The sequence below is a fragment of the Cyprinus carpio genome, chromosome B15 (assembly GCF_018340385.1).
Source record: "Cyprinus carpio isolate SPL01 chromosome B15, ASM1834038v1, whole genome shotgun sequence".
Classification (NCBI taxonomy): Eukaryota; Metazoa; Chordata; class Actinopteri; order Cypriniformes; family Cyprinidae; genus Cyprinus; species Cyprinus carpio.
The window spans coordinates 27,960,264-27,978,887 of record NC_056611.1 but is presented as its reverse complement, the minus strand read 5'-3'; the positions used below and the strand labels follow the sequence as shown (position 1 = coordinate 27,978,887).

The window sequence follows — 18,624 nt, the reverse complement described above, 5'->3', positions numbered from 1 at the left end:
TTGAAATGATTGCAGGGCTGAATGCGGGAGATGAGATTCTGCAGCTGAACGGGAAGGACGCCCGCACTCTGACCTTCGCTGACATGAAGGTGGCGTTCGCTCAGGTCTCTCTCTCTCTCACCGTCAACACGCTGCCCCCTGTTGACCGCCGGCAGCTCTGCTTCCTGCCACCGAGACGCTCGGATGCTGTGGACAACCTCTACACGGATATCTTCTCTCAGAGTCAGGGTGAGCGGAGGCCAGAGATCTGCTGACCCATTTATTTGACTGTTTTTGTGTTTTGATTTGAATGAAGATGAGATAATGCTTCAAAATAACTGCTAACTGGAGTATGAAAAATGCAACACTTTTATACAATATAAACAAGAGTTCATGCTCTTTCTTTCTAAGGGAGATTTTAGAAAAACACTCTTATTAATAGCTGAACACATTATTAAATAGCCTAAATACGAAAAGAAATGCATATTTAATATATCATCCAGAAACATTGCAATGTTCAGTGCAGTTATATAAAAAATTAAAAACTGATTTGTGTTTCCACAGAGGAGATTCTTGATGATGGAGTGGGTCTGATTGTGGAGACTTCAGGAGACAGTTTAGACGACGACTCGGAGCTCTTCACTGAGTTTGATGACTATGGAAAGGTAAAAAGCTCTGCTTACCTGATCAAGGTTTTTCTTTTAAGATATTAGCCTGGATCTTGTGTGGCTCCACCCATAACGACGGGACACTTTTCCTGTCTGTGCGTGGGTTTCGTTCACGCTCACCAAATCTAGAACTGCAGGCCTTCGAAACTCTGAACTCTGAGCGAGAAGAATCACACTGCAGAAACGCTCCACCATCTGTCATCTGTGCTGTTTTTAAACGGAGGGACGCTTACAGTTCAGTCGGTTTCTGTAATTTGTCGTGTCACACTGATAAATTTGACCCTGTCTGTCTGTTAATTGTTTTATCTTTCTGTCTGTCTGTCTGTATATCTAACCATCTGTCTTTCTATCTTTCTAACTATTTTTTTTGTCTGTTTGTCTGTCCATCCTTCCATCTATCTATCCATCTGTCTGTCTTAGGGGACGTTCGCACGACACCATTTTCAGCCAAAAACAAGAAACTTTTTATGTGTTTTGACTGTTCGTTTACACGATAACAGCGTTTTGGTGACTGAAAACACATATTTTTGAAAACGGGTTTCAAAGTGCAAGTTTTTGAAAACGGAACCGTTATTGTTTCCGTGTAAACACCCAAGAGGGTGACGTCATGCGTGTGCGTAGTATGTCTTAGATATGTAGACATGCGCAGTACGTGCCGATTTTAAAGGCAAGTGCGAACGAACATACACAACAATGGCGGAGTATATGCTACTATTGTTGCTGCTCAAGAGTTTGCTAACGCTTCTTCAGCAAAGTGTGGATTTACTTCGATATTAAAACAACAGGGGAGACACATCATATACATCATATAATCGTCACTTCCCTACTCGTACTGTTTACTAACAAGGTGACAGCACTTTTGGGCGTTTTCACAGATATGTGTAAACGCGAATCATTTTGAAAACGCAAGGGAAAAACTTTTCCATTTTTGACTACATCGTTGTCGTGTAAACATAGCCTTACTGTCTATCCATCTGTCTGTTCTATCTATCTATCTATCTATCTATCTATCTATCTATCTATCTATCTATCTATCTATCTATCTATCTTTGGTTCTATCTATCTATCTATCTTTGGTTCTATCTATCTATCTATCTATCTATCTATCTTTGGTTCTATCTATCTATCTATCTATCTTTGGTTCTATCTATCTTTGGTTCTATCTATATATCTATCTATCTATCCATCTATCCATCTATCCATCCATCTATCCATCTATCTATCTATCTATCTATCTATCTATCTATCTATCCATCTATCCAACTATCCATCCAACTATCCATCTATCTATCTATCTATCTATCTATCCATCTATCCATCTATCTATCTATCCATCTATCCATCCATCTATCTATCTATCTCTCTATCTATCTATCTATCTATCTATCTTTGGTTCTATCTATCTATCTATCTATCTATCATTATATTGTTTTATCGTTTCACCATTCTATCAATCTTTCGTTCTATCTGTCTGTCTCTTTGTCGTCTGTCTGTAATAATGAACTGCCTGCAGTGTATCTTGTGCCGGAAGCTTCTGCTGTTTGTGGAGATAATTAGTTTGCATTAAGACGGGTAAAACAGAGGTCGTTTGGTTCACTTTTGCATCTTAATTGCTTTATTATGAGGCGCAATTAACCGAATCTTTGAGGCGGCAATGAAGACGGTCTCAGAAGATGGTCTCTAGTTGAGAAGTGTCAGACAGACATAACAGTTTCACATTTAGACGTCGTGAGAGTGTGTCTAGTTATTTTTCCACATCTCCAAGCTGCAGGATACAGTCACATTTGTTTTATTGGACGAACATGTTGATGGATGTGTTGAGATGATGGAACCAATCAGATTCCACACGATCCTTCCATATTTACATAGACAAGCTATTTTCAGAAACTTGTTCATCTTTATGTCACTAGAGCACTGCTGAGTTGAGAAAAAATCCCAGTCTTTGTTCCTTGTCCAGCTGTGATGGTCTTCTCCACCGCAGGTTTAGACTGGTTCTGTCTCAGTCCATAAACATCTTACATGCGTGTCTCTATCCGTGAGAGGAATAATGTACTGCAGGGATACTCAAATTTCTCAGGGGCCACTTTTAGAAAATGAGGTGAAATTGTACCTGATTTGAATTGGTTTTAAAATATGTAGCTGTTTTATAATGTATGCTATATTTGTCATTTTCCGGACCAGTGTAGTCAATGCATTTGTGATGTTTATGAATACCATTCAAAATATTTATGAATGTTTCCAATATGTTGACTTTTCAACTACATCACATGCAAATTTATATACTTATTATTCATGTGTAAAATCAATAACAATTATTTTTCATAATAATTGGATGCAGTTGTTTAGAATTTTCACTGTCAAGTTTTCCACATTTGTTACTTTTTTTGTTGGTAAGTGCAATTCACACAGTTTAAATATACTCCAAGCTGTTGCACCAATCAGTGACTATTTGCATATCCTGATGTTTCACTTCTCTATTCATGCAGAAATACGACTTGCAAAACATTTTTAGATTAATCTGCTAGCTCCACCAATTAAATGCAATATAAAAATAAGTTTTGCACCCTGTCTGATCTGCAAGCAAGTACCGCAGCATGATAAAACTAGATCTCTCACATTATAAGCCCAGTCTTTGAGTGTCTCTGCAGTGCAGAATGAGTTGGTTCTGGATCTGAAGGGTGTGTTGCTGTTGGTTGGCTGTCAGGTCCAGGCAGAGAGATGCACTTTGGGTCAGCAGAGAGAAAGGGGGACTCTGGGTCTCGCTGGGAGCTTGGAGAAGATTGCTTTTGGCATGCATAGACATGTGTCTGTTTCTTTGCATAGCACCATCTCTCTGGCCTTTATTAAAATCAGAAAGTAGCATAGAGGGCAGACGGGGAATGCAAAGGAATCTATAATCAGCTTTAGTGCACACACGTATATATATATATATATATATATATATATATATATATATATATATATATATATATATACATATACGAAAGCAAACCTAAACCACAGCTGAAATGTAGCGCGGTTTAGTTTTGCTTTCATTTCGTTTGCCGTTTGATGTCTCTCAGATGCAAAAGACCGTTTCTCAGCTCATATCGTGACACAAAGAAACTTGTCCGAGCTCAGAACAGCTTTACTCAGGAGCCAAGGTTGATTTCTCGACACTGTTACTACACAGATGCGACAGTGCTGCGAGATCCAGTGAGAAGCGTTTGGATTCGCCGCGCAATGATAAGGTTCTTGCGAGATTTACTGAGAAGCATTCAAATTCTGCACAGAAATCTGTCATGAACAGCGCTGACATACGTCAGGAAACCAGAAGCGGTAACGTAAACTGTAACCATGGTGCGGTGGTAGAAATAGTCGAATGTATTACATAATTCATTTCAGTGTTTGTACAACCTTTTGAGAGAGAAATTCAAGCACTTTTCAGTGACTTTCAAGCATTTCACACAACTCTTTCCAGCACTTTGAAACTCTAAAATGATCCCGCTTGAATGTTATTTTTAATGGGATGAACAAAATATACTTTGTGGTAAACAAACATTTATGTAAAATTAAAAAAATACATCAAATCACAATTATAACTGGTAGACAGCTGCAGAGGAGCACTTACTGGCTTATTAGTCATTCATTTTTCTCTATATTTTGAAATGATAAAATCACTATTATAAAATATCAAATCATCAAGATATCAGATTTTGTCAAAATTTTACACTTTTTTGTGTATAAAGTAAGAAAAGTCACAAACTTTTCTTCAGTTTGCTACTACATCACACATAATCGCTGAACTTGGTCAGTTCCATATGCTAAAAGAATAATGGTACATTTAATAAGAGTGGAATATATACATTTTCTGTATATAAAAAGTAGATTTTGCACCTGTTACCGTTGTTAATAAAAGTTAATTTTGTATGCATCTTAACTCAAGCTTAGTGCTTTACTGTCAAATCTGTATAAACAATAAATAAGAAATGAACATGAAATGTAATTTAGTAACTGGACTTATTAATGCAAAACAATAGTAATTTTATGCATCTTATGATCTTTAATTTTGAAGTGGGCGTGACATCTGAGGCTGAGACTAGCTTTTTGGTAACAGAATGATAACAGGAGCATGCTAATCAACTAAATAGTGATCCCTCAAATGTTAGTCTGGAGCCCTGCTGAATGTAATGTAATGTATTTCAGGTTTAGTCTGAATGTGCTCTTACAATTTGAAGCCGTGAGACACAACTAAATATAATCTCCCTCAGTGATTTGGCTTTGTTTGTTTATCTTCTCTGCCATTATGTGTCCCCCCAAAAAGTATTTGGACACTTAAGTCACACTTAATGTGAATATCAATGCATTAGAAACAAAATATCAAAGACGTTCCATTTATTTGTTTTGAAGTTGCAATATTCATCACAGCAGTTCGTCAAAGTATGTCCCCAAAAAGGTATTTAGATACTTAAGCAAAACTTAATATAAATGTCAGTGCAACATAATATTAAAGAAGATGCATTTATTTGCGATTATTTCTTTAAAAAACATGGTGCAATCTCACTCTTCAAGCAAAACATTTCAGAAAACAAATTAGTGAGGCTAAAAGTCATTGCAAAAATGACTCCGAAAAGTTTAAAAGGTTTTACTTTCAAATGCCACTTAGTTTGATAACCAATTGTGGCTATTGCAAGTGTCCAAATACTCATCTTTGCTAGATGAGCACCAAAGCTTTTTGGAGCCATTATATTTTGTATGTAATGACCTGGCATTGTGAAAACTATTTCCACTAACCACTGCGCCAAGACTCAGTTCATTGTTCATAACATTTTCTAGATGAGCACCAAAGCTTAATGTATCAGCCACTAACCACTGCGCCAAGTCTCAGTTCATTGTTCTTAATTGTTTCCCTCCTAAAGATTCGGTTTAAATGTGGAAACTTGTAACGTATCCATTTTTAAAACGGCTTTCAACATTTTCACTTCCTGAGCTCAGGTGTGAATAATGGTACATTAGCAGTGCTTCGCTGTCTGCTGGGATATTATTCTGAAGATGGACTAGAGAGGGATTTGTTCTCATGGATCATTTGAAACATTTTTCGGTGTGATTTGTTGTTCTTTGCTTGCTGATCTCCACATTAAGAGGCCGTTGGGCTTGCGGTGTGTGTGATTTATTATATCAGGAGACGTCTTTGATGCTAAAAGTGTTCAGTAGAGGATTTGGCAAGTTCAGTCTTCAGCGCTGGTCTTCTTCTGCAAGCATTTCTCATTCTCTTTCACATGTCTCCTATATTTTTCTCTAAAACATAATACTCTCTTTTTTTGCACATCCACATAAAAAAAGACTTGTTTTTCTCTTAATGTTCTTGAAAGAAGTTGCTTCTGATCACCAAGGTTGCATTTGTTTAATCAGAAATACTGTTAAATCAGTAATATAGTGAAAAATTATTACAATGTAAAAGAGCTGTTTTGTGTAATATATTTTAAATTGTAATTTATTCCTGTGATGCAAGTCTTCAGTGTCACATGATCCTTCTAATATGTTGATTTGCTGCTCAAGAAAATTTCTTATTATTATCAGTGTTGAAATTTGTTGCGCTGCTTCGTATTTTTGTGGAAACCATGATTATTTGATTAATAGATTCTAATGGATTCTTTGATTAATAGAAATTCTAAAAGTACAGCATTTATTTAGCAACATTATAAATGCAGGGCTTAAAGTTCTCCAGCACTGTGCCAGTGTTGTGCCCATTTTCGACTCCCTGCCAAATTATTACCCCCCTCGTTGAAATCGCTACCCGACTTGCCTAATCCTGCCCCCTCCCCTAAACCTACCAATACTAGGAGGTAATAATCTGCCGTGGGTCCGAATTCGGCACTTCACCGGATCTCCGGTGTGCTGTGATAGTGTGTAATTTTCATGTGATAGTAGTAATTTTCAGTGCTATTTAGGGCAGATAGGGTGGATAGTATGCACATTGGGACGCAGGCCTATATAAAAAAAAAAAAAACTAACATTACTAGCCAATCAAATTTTTTGCTCTTATAAGAGTCGCATCCCTGATGAATGGAGAACCGTGACACGTTGAAAAAGGTGCGAGGCCCAGTGGTCAAAGATGTCATCTCCATAAGAACCATATGATTGCCAGAACAAATTTACCGGGATTTTTGAAAAGGTCCTGTTCACACATGATCTCTTAAAAGAAACGTACCGGTAATTTACCACTAAAGACTGTATGTGTGAAAGGGGCTAAACTCTTCCTCTGTATATGCCGTGAATTTGAATTGCTTAAAGTTCATCTGGGAAAACAGTGTGCATTATCTCACTAGATTTGTAACGTAAATCATTTATAAACCTTTGCCAACACAGGAGAATACATCAACTCTTTTCTAAAAATGCCATTTATTGTACATCACAATTTCAAAATAAAAGTTTCTGAGTTTGCATGTGGCCAAATATTAAAATTAAATGGATTTAAACGTTGTTGAATCAGTGAAATGTCCCAGGCCGTTGGCGCCTTCTGCAGGTATTTGTTATAATACATAATGTACATAAAGGGATACTCCACCCCAAAATGAAAATTTTGTCATTAATCACTTACCCCCATGTCGTTCCAAACCCGTAAAAGCTTTGTTCGTCTTTGGAACACAATTTAAGATATTCTGGATGAAAACCGGGAGGCTTGTGACTGTCCCATTAACTGCCAAGTAAATTACACTGTCGAGGTCCAGAAAAGTATGAAAAGCATCATCAGAATAGAAAAAGTATTTTCGTCCATATCTACCATCAGTGGTTCAACCGTAACGTTATGAAGCGACGAAAATACTTTTTGTACGCAAATAAAACAAAAATAACAACTTTATGCACAATGGTGATGTGGAGAGGCACAGAGGAGACAAATTGTTGAATAAAGTCGTTATTTTTATTTTATTCGCGGACAAAAAGTATTTTCGTCGCTTCATAACGTTACGGTTGAACCACTGATGGTAGATGGACTATTCTGACGATGTCTTTAATACTTTTCTGGACCTCGACAGTGTATCGACAGTGTATTTAACTTGGAAATTAACAAACCTACCAGTTTTCATCCAAAATATCCTAAATTGTGTTCCAAAGACGAACAAAGCTTTTACTGGTGTTGAAACGACATGGGGATAAGTGATTAATGACAAAATTTTCATTTTGGGGTGGAGTATCCCTTTAAGTTGGTTAAGGCTCAGGATTTTTTTTTTTTTTTTTTTTATTTAACCTCTGTAAATGAATTTACTGTCACTTTAGATCAATTTAATGTATTCTTGCTGATTAAAAATATTGATTCCTTTCCAATAGTCTTTTCAAATCAATTAAATCATTTTAATCACATGCAAAATAAAAGTTTGTCTACATTTTATATTTATATATAATATAAATCCTATTTAAATATGAAATTAATGAATTTAATTACATGCAAAATAAAAGTTTGTGTCTACATTTTATAAGTATATATAATATAAATCCTATTTAAATATGAAATTAATGAATTTAATTACATGCAAAATAAAAGTTTGTGTCTACATTTTATATGTATATGTAATATAAATCATATATAAATATGGATATTAATGAATTGATTTGACAGCCCTGCTTTCAAAGAAAATTTCTTACAGACCCCAAACTCCATTCAAAATTAAATGGGAGTTTTTACATTTTAAATGAAAATAGTCCATTTAAATTTTTCAAACACTGACAAAGAGAGGAAGTTTTTTAACGATAGTATGCCAAAAATAAAGTAAATTGGATGATTCTGACTTGACTGGAAGGCAGCATGAGTCTGTAGAGCTGAAGTGATTCTGTCGTATCATTGTTCTGTGGCGCATCTCGTTGGCCGTGTTTAACGATCGTGCTCCTGCGCTCCACCATCGCAGCATGTGTTCACGAACCGCAGTGAAGCCTGAATCACAGGATCTGACAGTGCATTTCTCTCCGTGCTCTTTTAAGTCCTAGTGCATTCATTCGGTTTATTTTCCCCCGCTGGCTGTCTCTCTCCCTCCACATGGCAGTTCAGATGATCAATCTTTATGAAACAGACACTCGCTCCAGTCCTATATTATTAATCATGAAGCTTGCTGTTAAATTGATCTGCTCATCTGAATGCACAGCTTCTGTGGTGGTCTTCAAAATGAATCATTCAATTTCTATTTGTGAGAAAAGCCTCCAGTTTTTACTTTACTGCTAGTAGACTAGTTGTTCATCATCTTTAGTTTGATATTTTTAGCGTTGATGCTTTAATTAGCATGATGACGTGTTAGACAGTTTGCTTGTTAAAGCCCTTCATCCCGTTTTAAGCACCACTGCTATAGACATACACATGCAGACAGACATTTTTGGCCTTTGTGTCATGACTCATAGTCCTACACCATAAGCATTGCATTTTAAGATGGCTTGTCAAGTTAAAAACTGTTGATTAAGGGATAAAACAAGACTTCTTCGCCTTACAAATAGTTGTCAAATGCAAAGATGAAATGTTACTTTGTGGAAAGTTGTGACGTTCTAAAGCAAAATAAGCACTATTTTGGGAATCGGCACCCAAAAATGAGTAAGAAACGTGCATAGATTTCATTCAGCAAATATGATGCAGGCTGGTGTAATTAACAGCCAACTAGTACATTGTATTTTAGTAGTTTTGCATATCTGTAACTACAGATCTCTCACATTCTCACTGCACTGATATTCTTGTGCGGTTAATCTTGCCCAGCCCATTATAAACAATAAAAACAACCTCCACTTCCTTTTCCTCTTCCTCTTCCTCTTCCGCTCTCCATTCACCCTTGATTGTTTGTACTTGTGAGTTGAGTATCTTAACTTATGTAGCTCAGTATTTGCTCAGCGTGCCAGGAAGAGAGAGAGAAGATAAATAAGGTGGTGTCGCATCAGAATGGGCGGGTGAATACAGAGTTGGACGAGCAGAGATGAGGTGGGCGAACGAGAGAGAGAGAGAGAGAGAGAGAGAGAGAGAGAGAAGAGTGACTGGTTCTCTCTCTCTCTCACTCTCTCTCTCTCTCCTCTGTCATTTGTTCTATTTGTCATAAGCGGAGGGATGTTGTCAGGCGCTGCAGCAGTGAATCTGTGATTTCTGAGGCATTTCCTGTAACTGATCCAGCGTCAGTGAAGGTGGGCCGGCGCGTTTCTCTCCGGGGCTGTTTCTGCTGATCCTGAGTCAGTCATGTCTGTGCTCAAACGGAACAGACACAGCAAACGCTCATCGGACTCAATCTATGACCTGCTGCACCTGGTGAGAAGCGTTTTATGACTGCCGTTTTTCTTTAATCACCGTCTTTTCTTGATCAGCTGGATAGTCTTTTCTGATCCTGAGCTGGGGCTTATTGATGCTTTGGGTTTCTGTGCTGGTTTTTGTTGGCGTTTTGTAAATTGTTGCTGTCAGAATCTCAGATGTTTGGGTTTTTTAGTCAAGAGAGACAAAATTGTTAATATATTGAATTTTACTCGGGGAATACCATGTTGTTTTTTGCATGATAGTACCATGGTGTTCTTTGAAATACCTTAGAGTACCATGTAAATATCATGCATATCATCATATATCAGAATACCATGTTGTTACCATCTAATACTATGATTGCACCATGTGATTTTTATTTTTTTTTGTAGGGTTTTAGTCTTTTATAGACAAGTCAGATCGTGATTGTGAGCAGATTTGTGCTTTTTGATGATTTTAGAAGGATTATGGACACTTCTGAACAGTTATAAACCAGTCTATCCTTGCTCATAAACCAGCATATATATGTTAAGACCATCAAACCACCTAAGGCTGGTTTAAGTTGTTATTTTAAGCAGGGTGTGGTGATCTTGTTGGGATTTCATGGAGGAGAGTTCACTGGAAGTGTGGATTTCCCTTTGTTTAAGTGCACAACGCATGTTTTGTTTCTTCACAGTGTGCAACCTTTTATACTCATAAGATCAATAAAAAGATCCATAATTCCATTGTAACACTAAGTTCATACAAAGTCAGGAATATGAACACCCTTATCTGTGAAGTTATGCTGCAAGATTTCATACTTTAAATGAGTTACCTTAAAGTCAGTTGACATTTATTTGGCAAGTTTTCATCAAAATTTTAAAAGGAATCCATGCGTTTGGGAATTTTGCACGAGGGCGAAAGATTTACCGCATAAAGTTGTTCATGTAGATTCGTCACGTTGACTGGCAGAAAGCTGCTTGATTTGAAAATGGCGTCTTTGTGAGAACATTAACAATAGACTGTACTTTTTTCCCTGCAAATTTTCACTAATGTGACACATCTTTAGGGTTAGGAGTTTGTTCAGACAGGCGTTTGTGAGCTCTACACCTCAGCAAACACCAATAACAAGTGTGTTTTCCCTTCACAGATGTGACATTGGCATTTTCCCAGCAGTTAATGTGTTTTATTGTGTTGTGCGCTGGCCGTGCAGGGTGTTGTATTTTCTCTCTGATGTTATGCTCTTCTGAGACTCAAGGTCGCTGGGAGAATCACTGTAATCCATCCTTTGTGTGTCCTTACGTGGGCATTCGAGGACCGCTAAGACACTTGCCGCTAATGAACAGGGAAAGAAAAAAAACTGTGTCAGACAAAATAAGCACCTGTCTGCTAAGTAAATAAAAGTGGATGAAAGTCAATATTGGCTCTTTTTTTCTTGGCAAAATGCAAATCACAAGGATGGTTTTAATGAGTAGCTGGTTACATATGAATCGGTTGTTTTTTCTTGTCCTGAGCTTGGGCCTATTGATGCTTTGGGTTTCTGTGCTGGTTTTGTTGGTGTTTTGTGGATGGTTGCTCTCAGAATGTTAGATGTTTGGGTTTTCTAGTAAAAAGTGCCATTTTTATGTAGTGTAAGTAATTTGTACATGGAACATTTTACTGTGTTAATAATTGATACCATGAAATACCTTAGAGTACCATGTAAATATCATGCGTATTGCCATGTGTCAAAGTACCATGGTGTTACTATCTAATCCTATAATTTTACCACCACAATATGTTTTGGTAAAGTTTTACTCACTAGTCTTTGATTACTTTTAATAGACCAATGCGACTGCAATTATTCTGTGCTTTTGCATGCTGTTTTTTAATTATTGTTACAGTTAATCATTTTACTTGAAATAAAATACTTAATAAAATGCTAAAACTAAACGTATGTTACTTGAAAAAAAAAAAACGTTAAGTGAAATAAAATAAAATATAAAAAGTAAACTTATTTTATTACAGGTAATTGCCAAAGTTTTTAAATTTTATTATTTTTAACTTGATGTAATAAAATAACTACAAATAAAACTGAAACTAAAATGAATGAACTGAGCACCAAATAGACATTAAATTAAAAAAAAAAAATAATAATAATAATAAAAAAACACAAAAAATACTAAAACTTGAAAATATGAAAAATAAAAACAAATTTAAAATAATAACAAAAACTACAAAATGACCTAAATTATACTAAATTAACACTGGTGCAAGAGACATAAAAAATAAAGCATATTTACTTTTAAGAGTGCATTCTGGGAGTCCTGCCGGTGTCATCATGCTTTGCTTCTGCAGTACAACTTTTTGTCTCTCCTCAGAAAAAAAACAAAAACAGTTTTAGTAGCTGACCTTTGGACTGTTTTTCAATCACTGGGTTTTGTACGAGAGGTTTTCTGTGTGCAGTAGCTTTGATCTTCCTCTTCAAATAATCTTTTATGTCTCTGTGTTAAAAAGCCTCCGATGTGACTGTTGGTGTATGTGTGGCGTACCCCGTGTTTCTTAATGTACTTGTCTCTGAATGTGCCGTTTCAGAGAATGATGGAGAATTCTGTGGAAATCTTGACAGCTGCTGTATCTGAAAGCATGTGAACGTGTCTCTGTGATAACGGGATCACAAACATCTTGACAGTTCTCTCCCTGCTTGTGGCAGCTGATGATGTTTTAGCTAATGACTAAAGTGACAGGTGAAGCCTGACGCCCCTCGGAGATGAAATTCTGCATTAGGACCTGATTTATTTGTTTACACACAGACAGAGACACAATGTGAAGCCAATATTCCCTGATGCTCCTGAGGATTTATTTTGAAGCAATTCTTCTTTAATAACACACATATTGTTCCTACTACCTGACAGATGTCACTAAAATTGTTGCCCTGAGAAATCACACCTGATGTAGGCTTTGTGAGACGCATAAACAGCCCATGGTCAATCAGAAATGCTTTATTTACATGCATTGAGGTTTACTGATATCTGGTTACCTGATGGAGAGGCTGAGTTTAGGATAGAGAACATGTAGTTGAAGATGTGATCTAACGGAGTTGTGTGAAAGTTAGTAGCAGCAGAAATCACTTCTAGGACCTTTACAGCAATTAAGTGAGCCTTAATTTACTGTCTGCCATCCAATTGGCCGTCGGTGCATTGAGTTGCTGCTAATTTGCATGTAGTTCATCTCTACTCAACTTGGTTGCAGTCTTCAATGAGCACTTTCAGGGATGATTCAATAAACTTTACAAAGTTTGGGTCAAAGTTTCATACACTTAGTAATGAAAGTAATAGTAATTCAGCTGTCCTCTCAGTTTTGGTCAAGTTCATATATGTACTTGCCCCTAGAAGTTATTTTTAAAAAGCAGCAAAAGGTTGGTGATTTAGAATAAAACTCTCCAGCCTCAAAAGAAAAAGTGAAAGAGAATGAGAGAATCAAAGATGTTGTATGGATGGATAAGCGATATGATTAATTAATTGTAATTAGTTCAATATTTTTATTTATTTATTTATTTTCTTAATTGTTTTTTTTATTTATGTGTTAATTAATTAATGTATTTATTTATATGTGTAATAATGTCATAATGCCTCTTATATATTTATATATTTATTTATTTTTATTTATTTACTCATTTAGTTTTTATCTAAATTTGTATGAAACTATTTTTAATTAGGTAATCTTTTTTTATTTATTGATTTGGCAACATTGTGCTACTCTGCACAGTCAAGACAGTAAAGCTCATCTGAATTTATATATACATATATATATATATATATATATATATATATATATATATATTATATATTTTACATTTTTCTGGAAATTGTAAAAATATCTTGGTGTATATATTTAATAATAATGCTGTAATGCCTGTTGTTATATAATGCAGTGAGTGAAATATTTTACAAATGAAAGGCACTTCATGTAATTTGATTATTTTCTCTTTTTATTTGAAACTTCAAGGACTCAAAGCAAAAGATCAGATCAGATTATTCATAATGAATGAATGAGTCTGGCATCAGTGCAAAACAACTTCACATTATGAAGCACTTGAATTAAAAACAAAAGACTCAAAACAGTGAACACCAATATTACAAAATGACTAATTTGCACTGCAGAGTAGGGAGATATATTTCATATATCAGTCGAACATGGCAAGTTGCAACCTTTTAAAACATTCTTCACAATCTTGATTTGTTCGGGACACATCGGGCTCTTCATTTTCACATTACTCCACGTTTCTTGTGTGTAAATATCATAAAGCTGTCCTGCCTGTCGACATCCATGCATATTTATCTACCAGAGTATAAACACTGTAGCAAAATATCTACCGGTTGACACCGGATAAATAGATGGATGGTACTTTCTCTCAGTCTGTCAGTGTTACTTCGAGAATGACAGTCCATGTGCCATCCCAGCCGTTCCCATAGCAACCGCATCCATGGACAGGTGCTTATGTTTTGGTTGCCGTTCAGAAGAAATGAAGACATTTCAGAAAAGCAGGGAGGGAGGGATGGAGAGAGAGAGAGACCCAAAAAGATGGAGTGATGGAGGAGAGGAGAGGCTGAAAATAGAGCAAATGAGTGCTTATGATTTATATAGCGTTCTTCATTCTGACAGGCATCTGAGCGGCGGGATCCAGCTGCAGGTGCAGCGAGTGTGTGTGTGTGTGTGTGTGTGTGTGTGTGTGGTAATAACAGCGCAGGACTGTCAGATGTCTCACTCTTCATCACTGTCTTTTTCTCTCTGTAGAGTACGGAGCAGGTCGCAGCTTTCTGCCGCAGTCTGCACGAGATGAATCCTTCATCCGAGGTCGTCTCTTCCTCGTCCGGCCCGGAGTCTTCCTCGCTCCCTCCGAGCAACGCCACTCCACGCCAGCTCTCCGACGCCGACAAACTCCGCAAAGTCATCTGTGAACTGGTGGAGACGGAGCGCACCTACGTCAAAGTCAGTACCAGTGTTTGTGTGTGTTTAGTCAGACATGCTCGTCTGTGTATTAGGCTTACATAAGTTTGTGCCCTTCACCGAGTCAAGGTCTGGAGGGAGAGAAATTGTGCCCTTGGCTTGCCTTTTTTTGCACCCACTGTTTGGCAGTGTTTGAAATGGAATACTAGCATACCGCATAGTACAAAAATAGCATTTAAAACAGAATGCAGTGATTTAAAACAGCAGTTTGTCACATGACCTCACAGAATTCTATGCATTTAAAGGGATAGTTCCCCTAAAAAAGACAATTCTGTCATTGCATATTTTTGGCTTCTATGGAACACAAGATATTAGTCATGTACACACTGCAGCTAAATTTGGTTGCCAATTTCCCTTTTAGTGCTTAATGCTGTTTTGCACACACACATTTCAGTAATGTATGGGAATGACAACTGCATTCTACAACTGAATTAATTTATTAAAAATGCGGGTAGTGGCAACAGAATTTACAGAAATTCTATACAGTGAATATAAAACTGAATTAAAAAACTAGCTGTTAATGAGGTATTTAAACGCGTCTCAGAGTTTTGTTTCTGTATGTGCAGTGCAAGAAATCACAGGGTACGTTTTGACTCGGTGTTGCCAGATCTTGCTAGATTCTCTCTATGTAGCTCATGTTTGCTCGCTGTGTTGAGATTAACGGCAGAGCCGTGACAGTATTTCCCCGTCTCTCTGAGGACAGCTGAGATTACAGTTACACCTTCACCAACATCCTGCCCAGCGCTGGGAATATTTGCGATGTGTTCGGATTCCTCTGCCTGTTTGAGCAAAGAACTAAATCAACAGTCTGAATGTAGCACCCCAGCAGAAATGAAACCTGACATGAGTGTGTGATGAGGCTGAGCAATATAGCTGAAGAAATTATTTATATGTATGCGCGCGCGTGTGTGTGTGTGTGTGTGTGTGTGTGTGTGTGTGTGTGTGTGTGTGTGTGTGTGTGTGTGTGTGTGTTATATACCAAGGACCAAATGTTTTTTTTTATTATGTCCTGATATGGAAAACCCTGGAATATACATATATAATTTTGATTAAGCAGCCACTGTCTACCAAGTACCTTTTTAAATACTGCATGTAAAATACAGTAAAAATTTTGTTCTGTTCAAGATAATTTATTTCTGTTCTAACATTGAAGCCTGATATTTAATATTTTTGGATATGGATCAGTTTTTATATGCATCCTCATAAACAGCAACATGTGATACATGTATCTTTTTACTAAAACAGTTTAATGAGAAATGATTCAGGATTATATGAACCAATCAAGTTATTATAGTTAACTAAAAAAAAAAATTAATTACTTTTTAATTAAATTAAATTAAATTACTATTTAAGTTACTTTAAATAAACTTCAGCTGAAATAAAATAAAATATATAGAAAAAATCATTTTAGGTAGTTTCAAACATTTCTAATTTTCATTTAGTTTAACTTTATGCACTAAAATTGCTTAAATAAAAATGCATTTAAAAAAAAATAATTAATTATAAAAAGGACAAAAACAACAAAATTACAAAAACCTTAACTACAATTATTAAAAAAATTATAATTTAACTAAAATGAAAAGAGAAAGTATGATATTAACTAATAAAAACAAATTCAAATTATTAATTTAAAAAAAAACTATAATGGTAAAATATTTGTAAAAATTGGAACCAGTTCTTTTAAATGTAAGAGTCATTAAACAGCCATGAAACTGGTCAAATATATTGTTAATGTTCTGCATGTTGTTCATAGGCTGCTCTTTAATATTATTGTGTGTGTTCTCTCACTTTTTCAGGATCTGAACTATCTGATCGGGCGATATTTAACCCCGCTGCAGAAGGAGTCTTTCCTCACTCAGGATGAGGTGAGTCGAAGCGCTGCTGATGGTTTCATGTTATCATAGTGCTGGAACACACCTCCAGAACACAGGATGATATTTCATAATTATCCTGATAGAGAGGAGAGTGTAGGAGGACACAGAGACAGAGACAAACACACACACACAAGAAAGAGAGTGGGAGGGAGACACAAAATGAGGAAAACTTAAATCAGACAGAAGAGAGGAAGTTCTCAGTCTTCTGTCCATGTCTCTGCTCCTTTAATGCCCTACTTATGGGAGCTGAGCTCATTATGCAGCAGTGCAGACACTACAGAGATGCAGTTTGAGCAATATGGAGTCTCTTAAAGGCTTGATACAAATACAGTATCTGGAGAGCAGTGTATATTGTTGATGCATATATTTAAAAATGCTTATTTTATGTCATATTATATGCTGTTTTAGGTACACACATTAAGCTAAAAATGTTCACAATTGAACTTACATTTGATATTCAAGTAATAATAAGCATGTATATATGTGAAGCTGGAGCACAAAAGCAGTCTTAAGTCGCTGGGGTATATTTGTAGCAATAGCCAAAAAAACACTGTATGTCATCAAAAATAAAGATAATTCTTTTATGGCAAAAATCATTAGGATATTAAGTAAAGATCATGTTCCATGAAGATATTTTGTAAATTTCCTACCGTAAATATATCAAAACTTTATTTTTGATTAGTAATATGGATTGTTAAGAATTCATTTGGACATCTTTAAAGATGATTTTATCAGTATTTAGATTTTTTTGCACCCTCAGATTCCAGATTTTCAAATAGTTGTATCTCAGCCAAATATTGTCCGATCCTAATAAACCATAAATCAATGGAAAGCTTATTTATTCAGATGATGTATAAATCTCAATTTCTAAATATTGACACTTAAGTTCAGGGTCATATATTAGTTCTATCATAACCTTGTAAATATGGAGATTTTTATATATTATATATATTTGTTTATATTTTATATTATTTGTGTGTGTGTGTGTGTGTGTGTGTATATAACTAAGCTTAAAACTGAAATAAAAATAAAAAAACACAACATTATTAAAACTTTAACAAAAATTTAAATGAAAAAAAAAGAAAAACTAATTAAGTACACAGATTAAAGAATTCAATAACATTAAATTACATGAAGCTGCTGAAGTGAACAGTTATTTGTATAACTATTTAAATGTATAACTCTTTGTTTTAACTTACATTTGACCACGTTCAATTCAATCCTGCATGTGTATGTGATAGCTGGACGTGCTGTTCGGAAACCTCCCGGAGATGCTGGAGTTTCAGGTGGAGTTTCTGAAGACTCTGGAAGACGGAACCCGACTGGTGCCGGACCTGGAGAAACTGGAGCGAGTGGAAGAGTTCAAGGTTTGTGGCTCTTTTGGGGCATATGCCATGTTATTTTGTACGTGTGTTATTATAATACCATGCTTTCTGAGACACCACGGTTGCAGTGCATCACTCACAGGCCTTCATAACAAGATTTATCCAACGCAAACCATGATACATGATGTATTCCCCTCAAAATCCCTCTCGTCTTACAGAAAATCCTCTTTTCTCTGGGCGGCTCATTCCTGTATTACGCCGACCGCTTCAAGATCTACAGCGCTTTCTGTGCCAGCCACACCAAAGTGCCCAAAGTGCTGGTCAAAGGTATGTAAATCTCAGCTCAAAGGCGACCTTGCTGCCTGTCAGTTCTGGGATTTTCACAGAGCCCAGCACCTGGGGGTCTGTAAATCTCATGTGAGCGGCTCCGGTGTGTAATTACAATCCTGCCGCGGTGTGTGGGTGTCTGTGAGGTTGGTCTGCTTCTTCTCGCTGGCTATTTTTATTATTTAACGTCGATCCTGCAGATTTTGGTTATGTAACTTATGTAACAGTGTAATGTGCTTGAAAACATTTGG

The 18,624-nt window shown here is 36.3% G+C and overlaps 1 protein-coding gene across 7 annotated transcripts in view; it reads left to right on the top strand.

Annotated features, from left to right (window-relative positions):
- The window catches only part of LOC109052842 (rho guanine nucleotide exchange factor TIAM1-like), an 83,366-nt gene that overhangs the window by 57,470 nt on the left and 7,272 nt on the right, over positions 1-18,624 (top strand). For 5 of the 7 annotated variants that reach the window (XM_042740176.1, XM_042740175.1, XM_042740177.1 and 2 more), the window contains 6 exons: positions 16-228; positions 544-644; positions 14,635-14,829; positions 16,644-16,712; positions 17,963-18,088; positions 18,265-18,373. In XM_042740176.1, coding sequence (XP_042596110.1) covers positions 16-228; positions 544-644; positions 14,635-14,829; positions 16,644-16,712; positions 17,963-18,088; positions 18,265-18,373 — 813 coding nt within the window. Of the gene's footprint in view, positions 1-15; positions 229-543; positions 645-2,228; positions 2,234-9,857; positions 9,898-14,380; positions 14,531-14,634; positions 14,830-16,643; positions 16,713-17,962; positions 18,089-18,264; positions 18,374-18,624 lie in introns of those variants that run through there. The other 2 variants (XM_042740181.1, XM_042740180.1) reach the window with 2 other exon arrangements.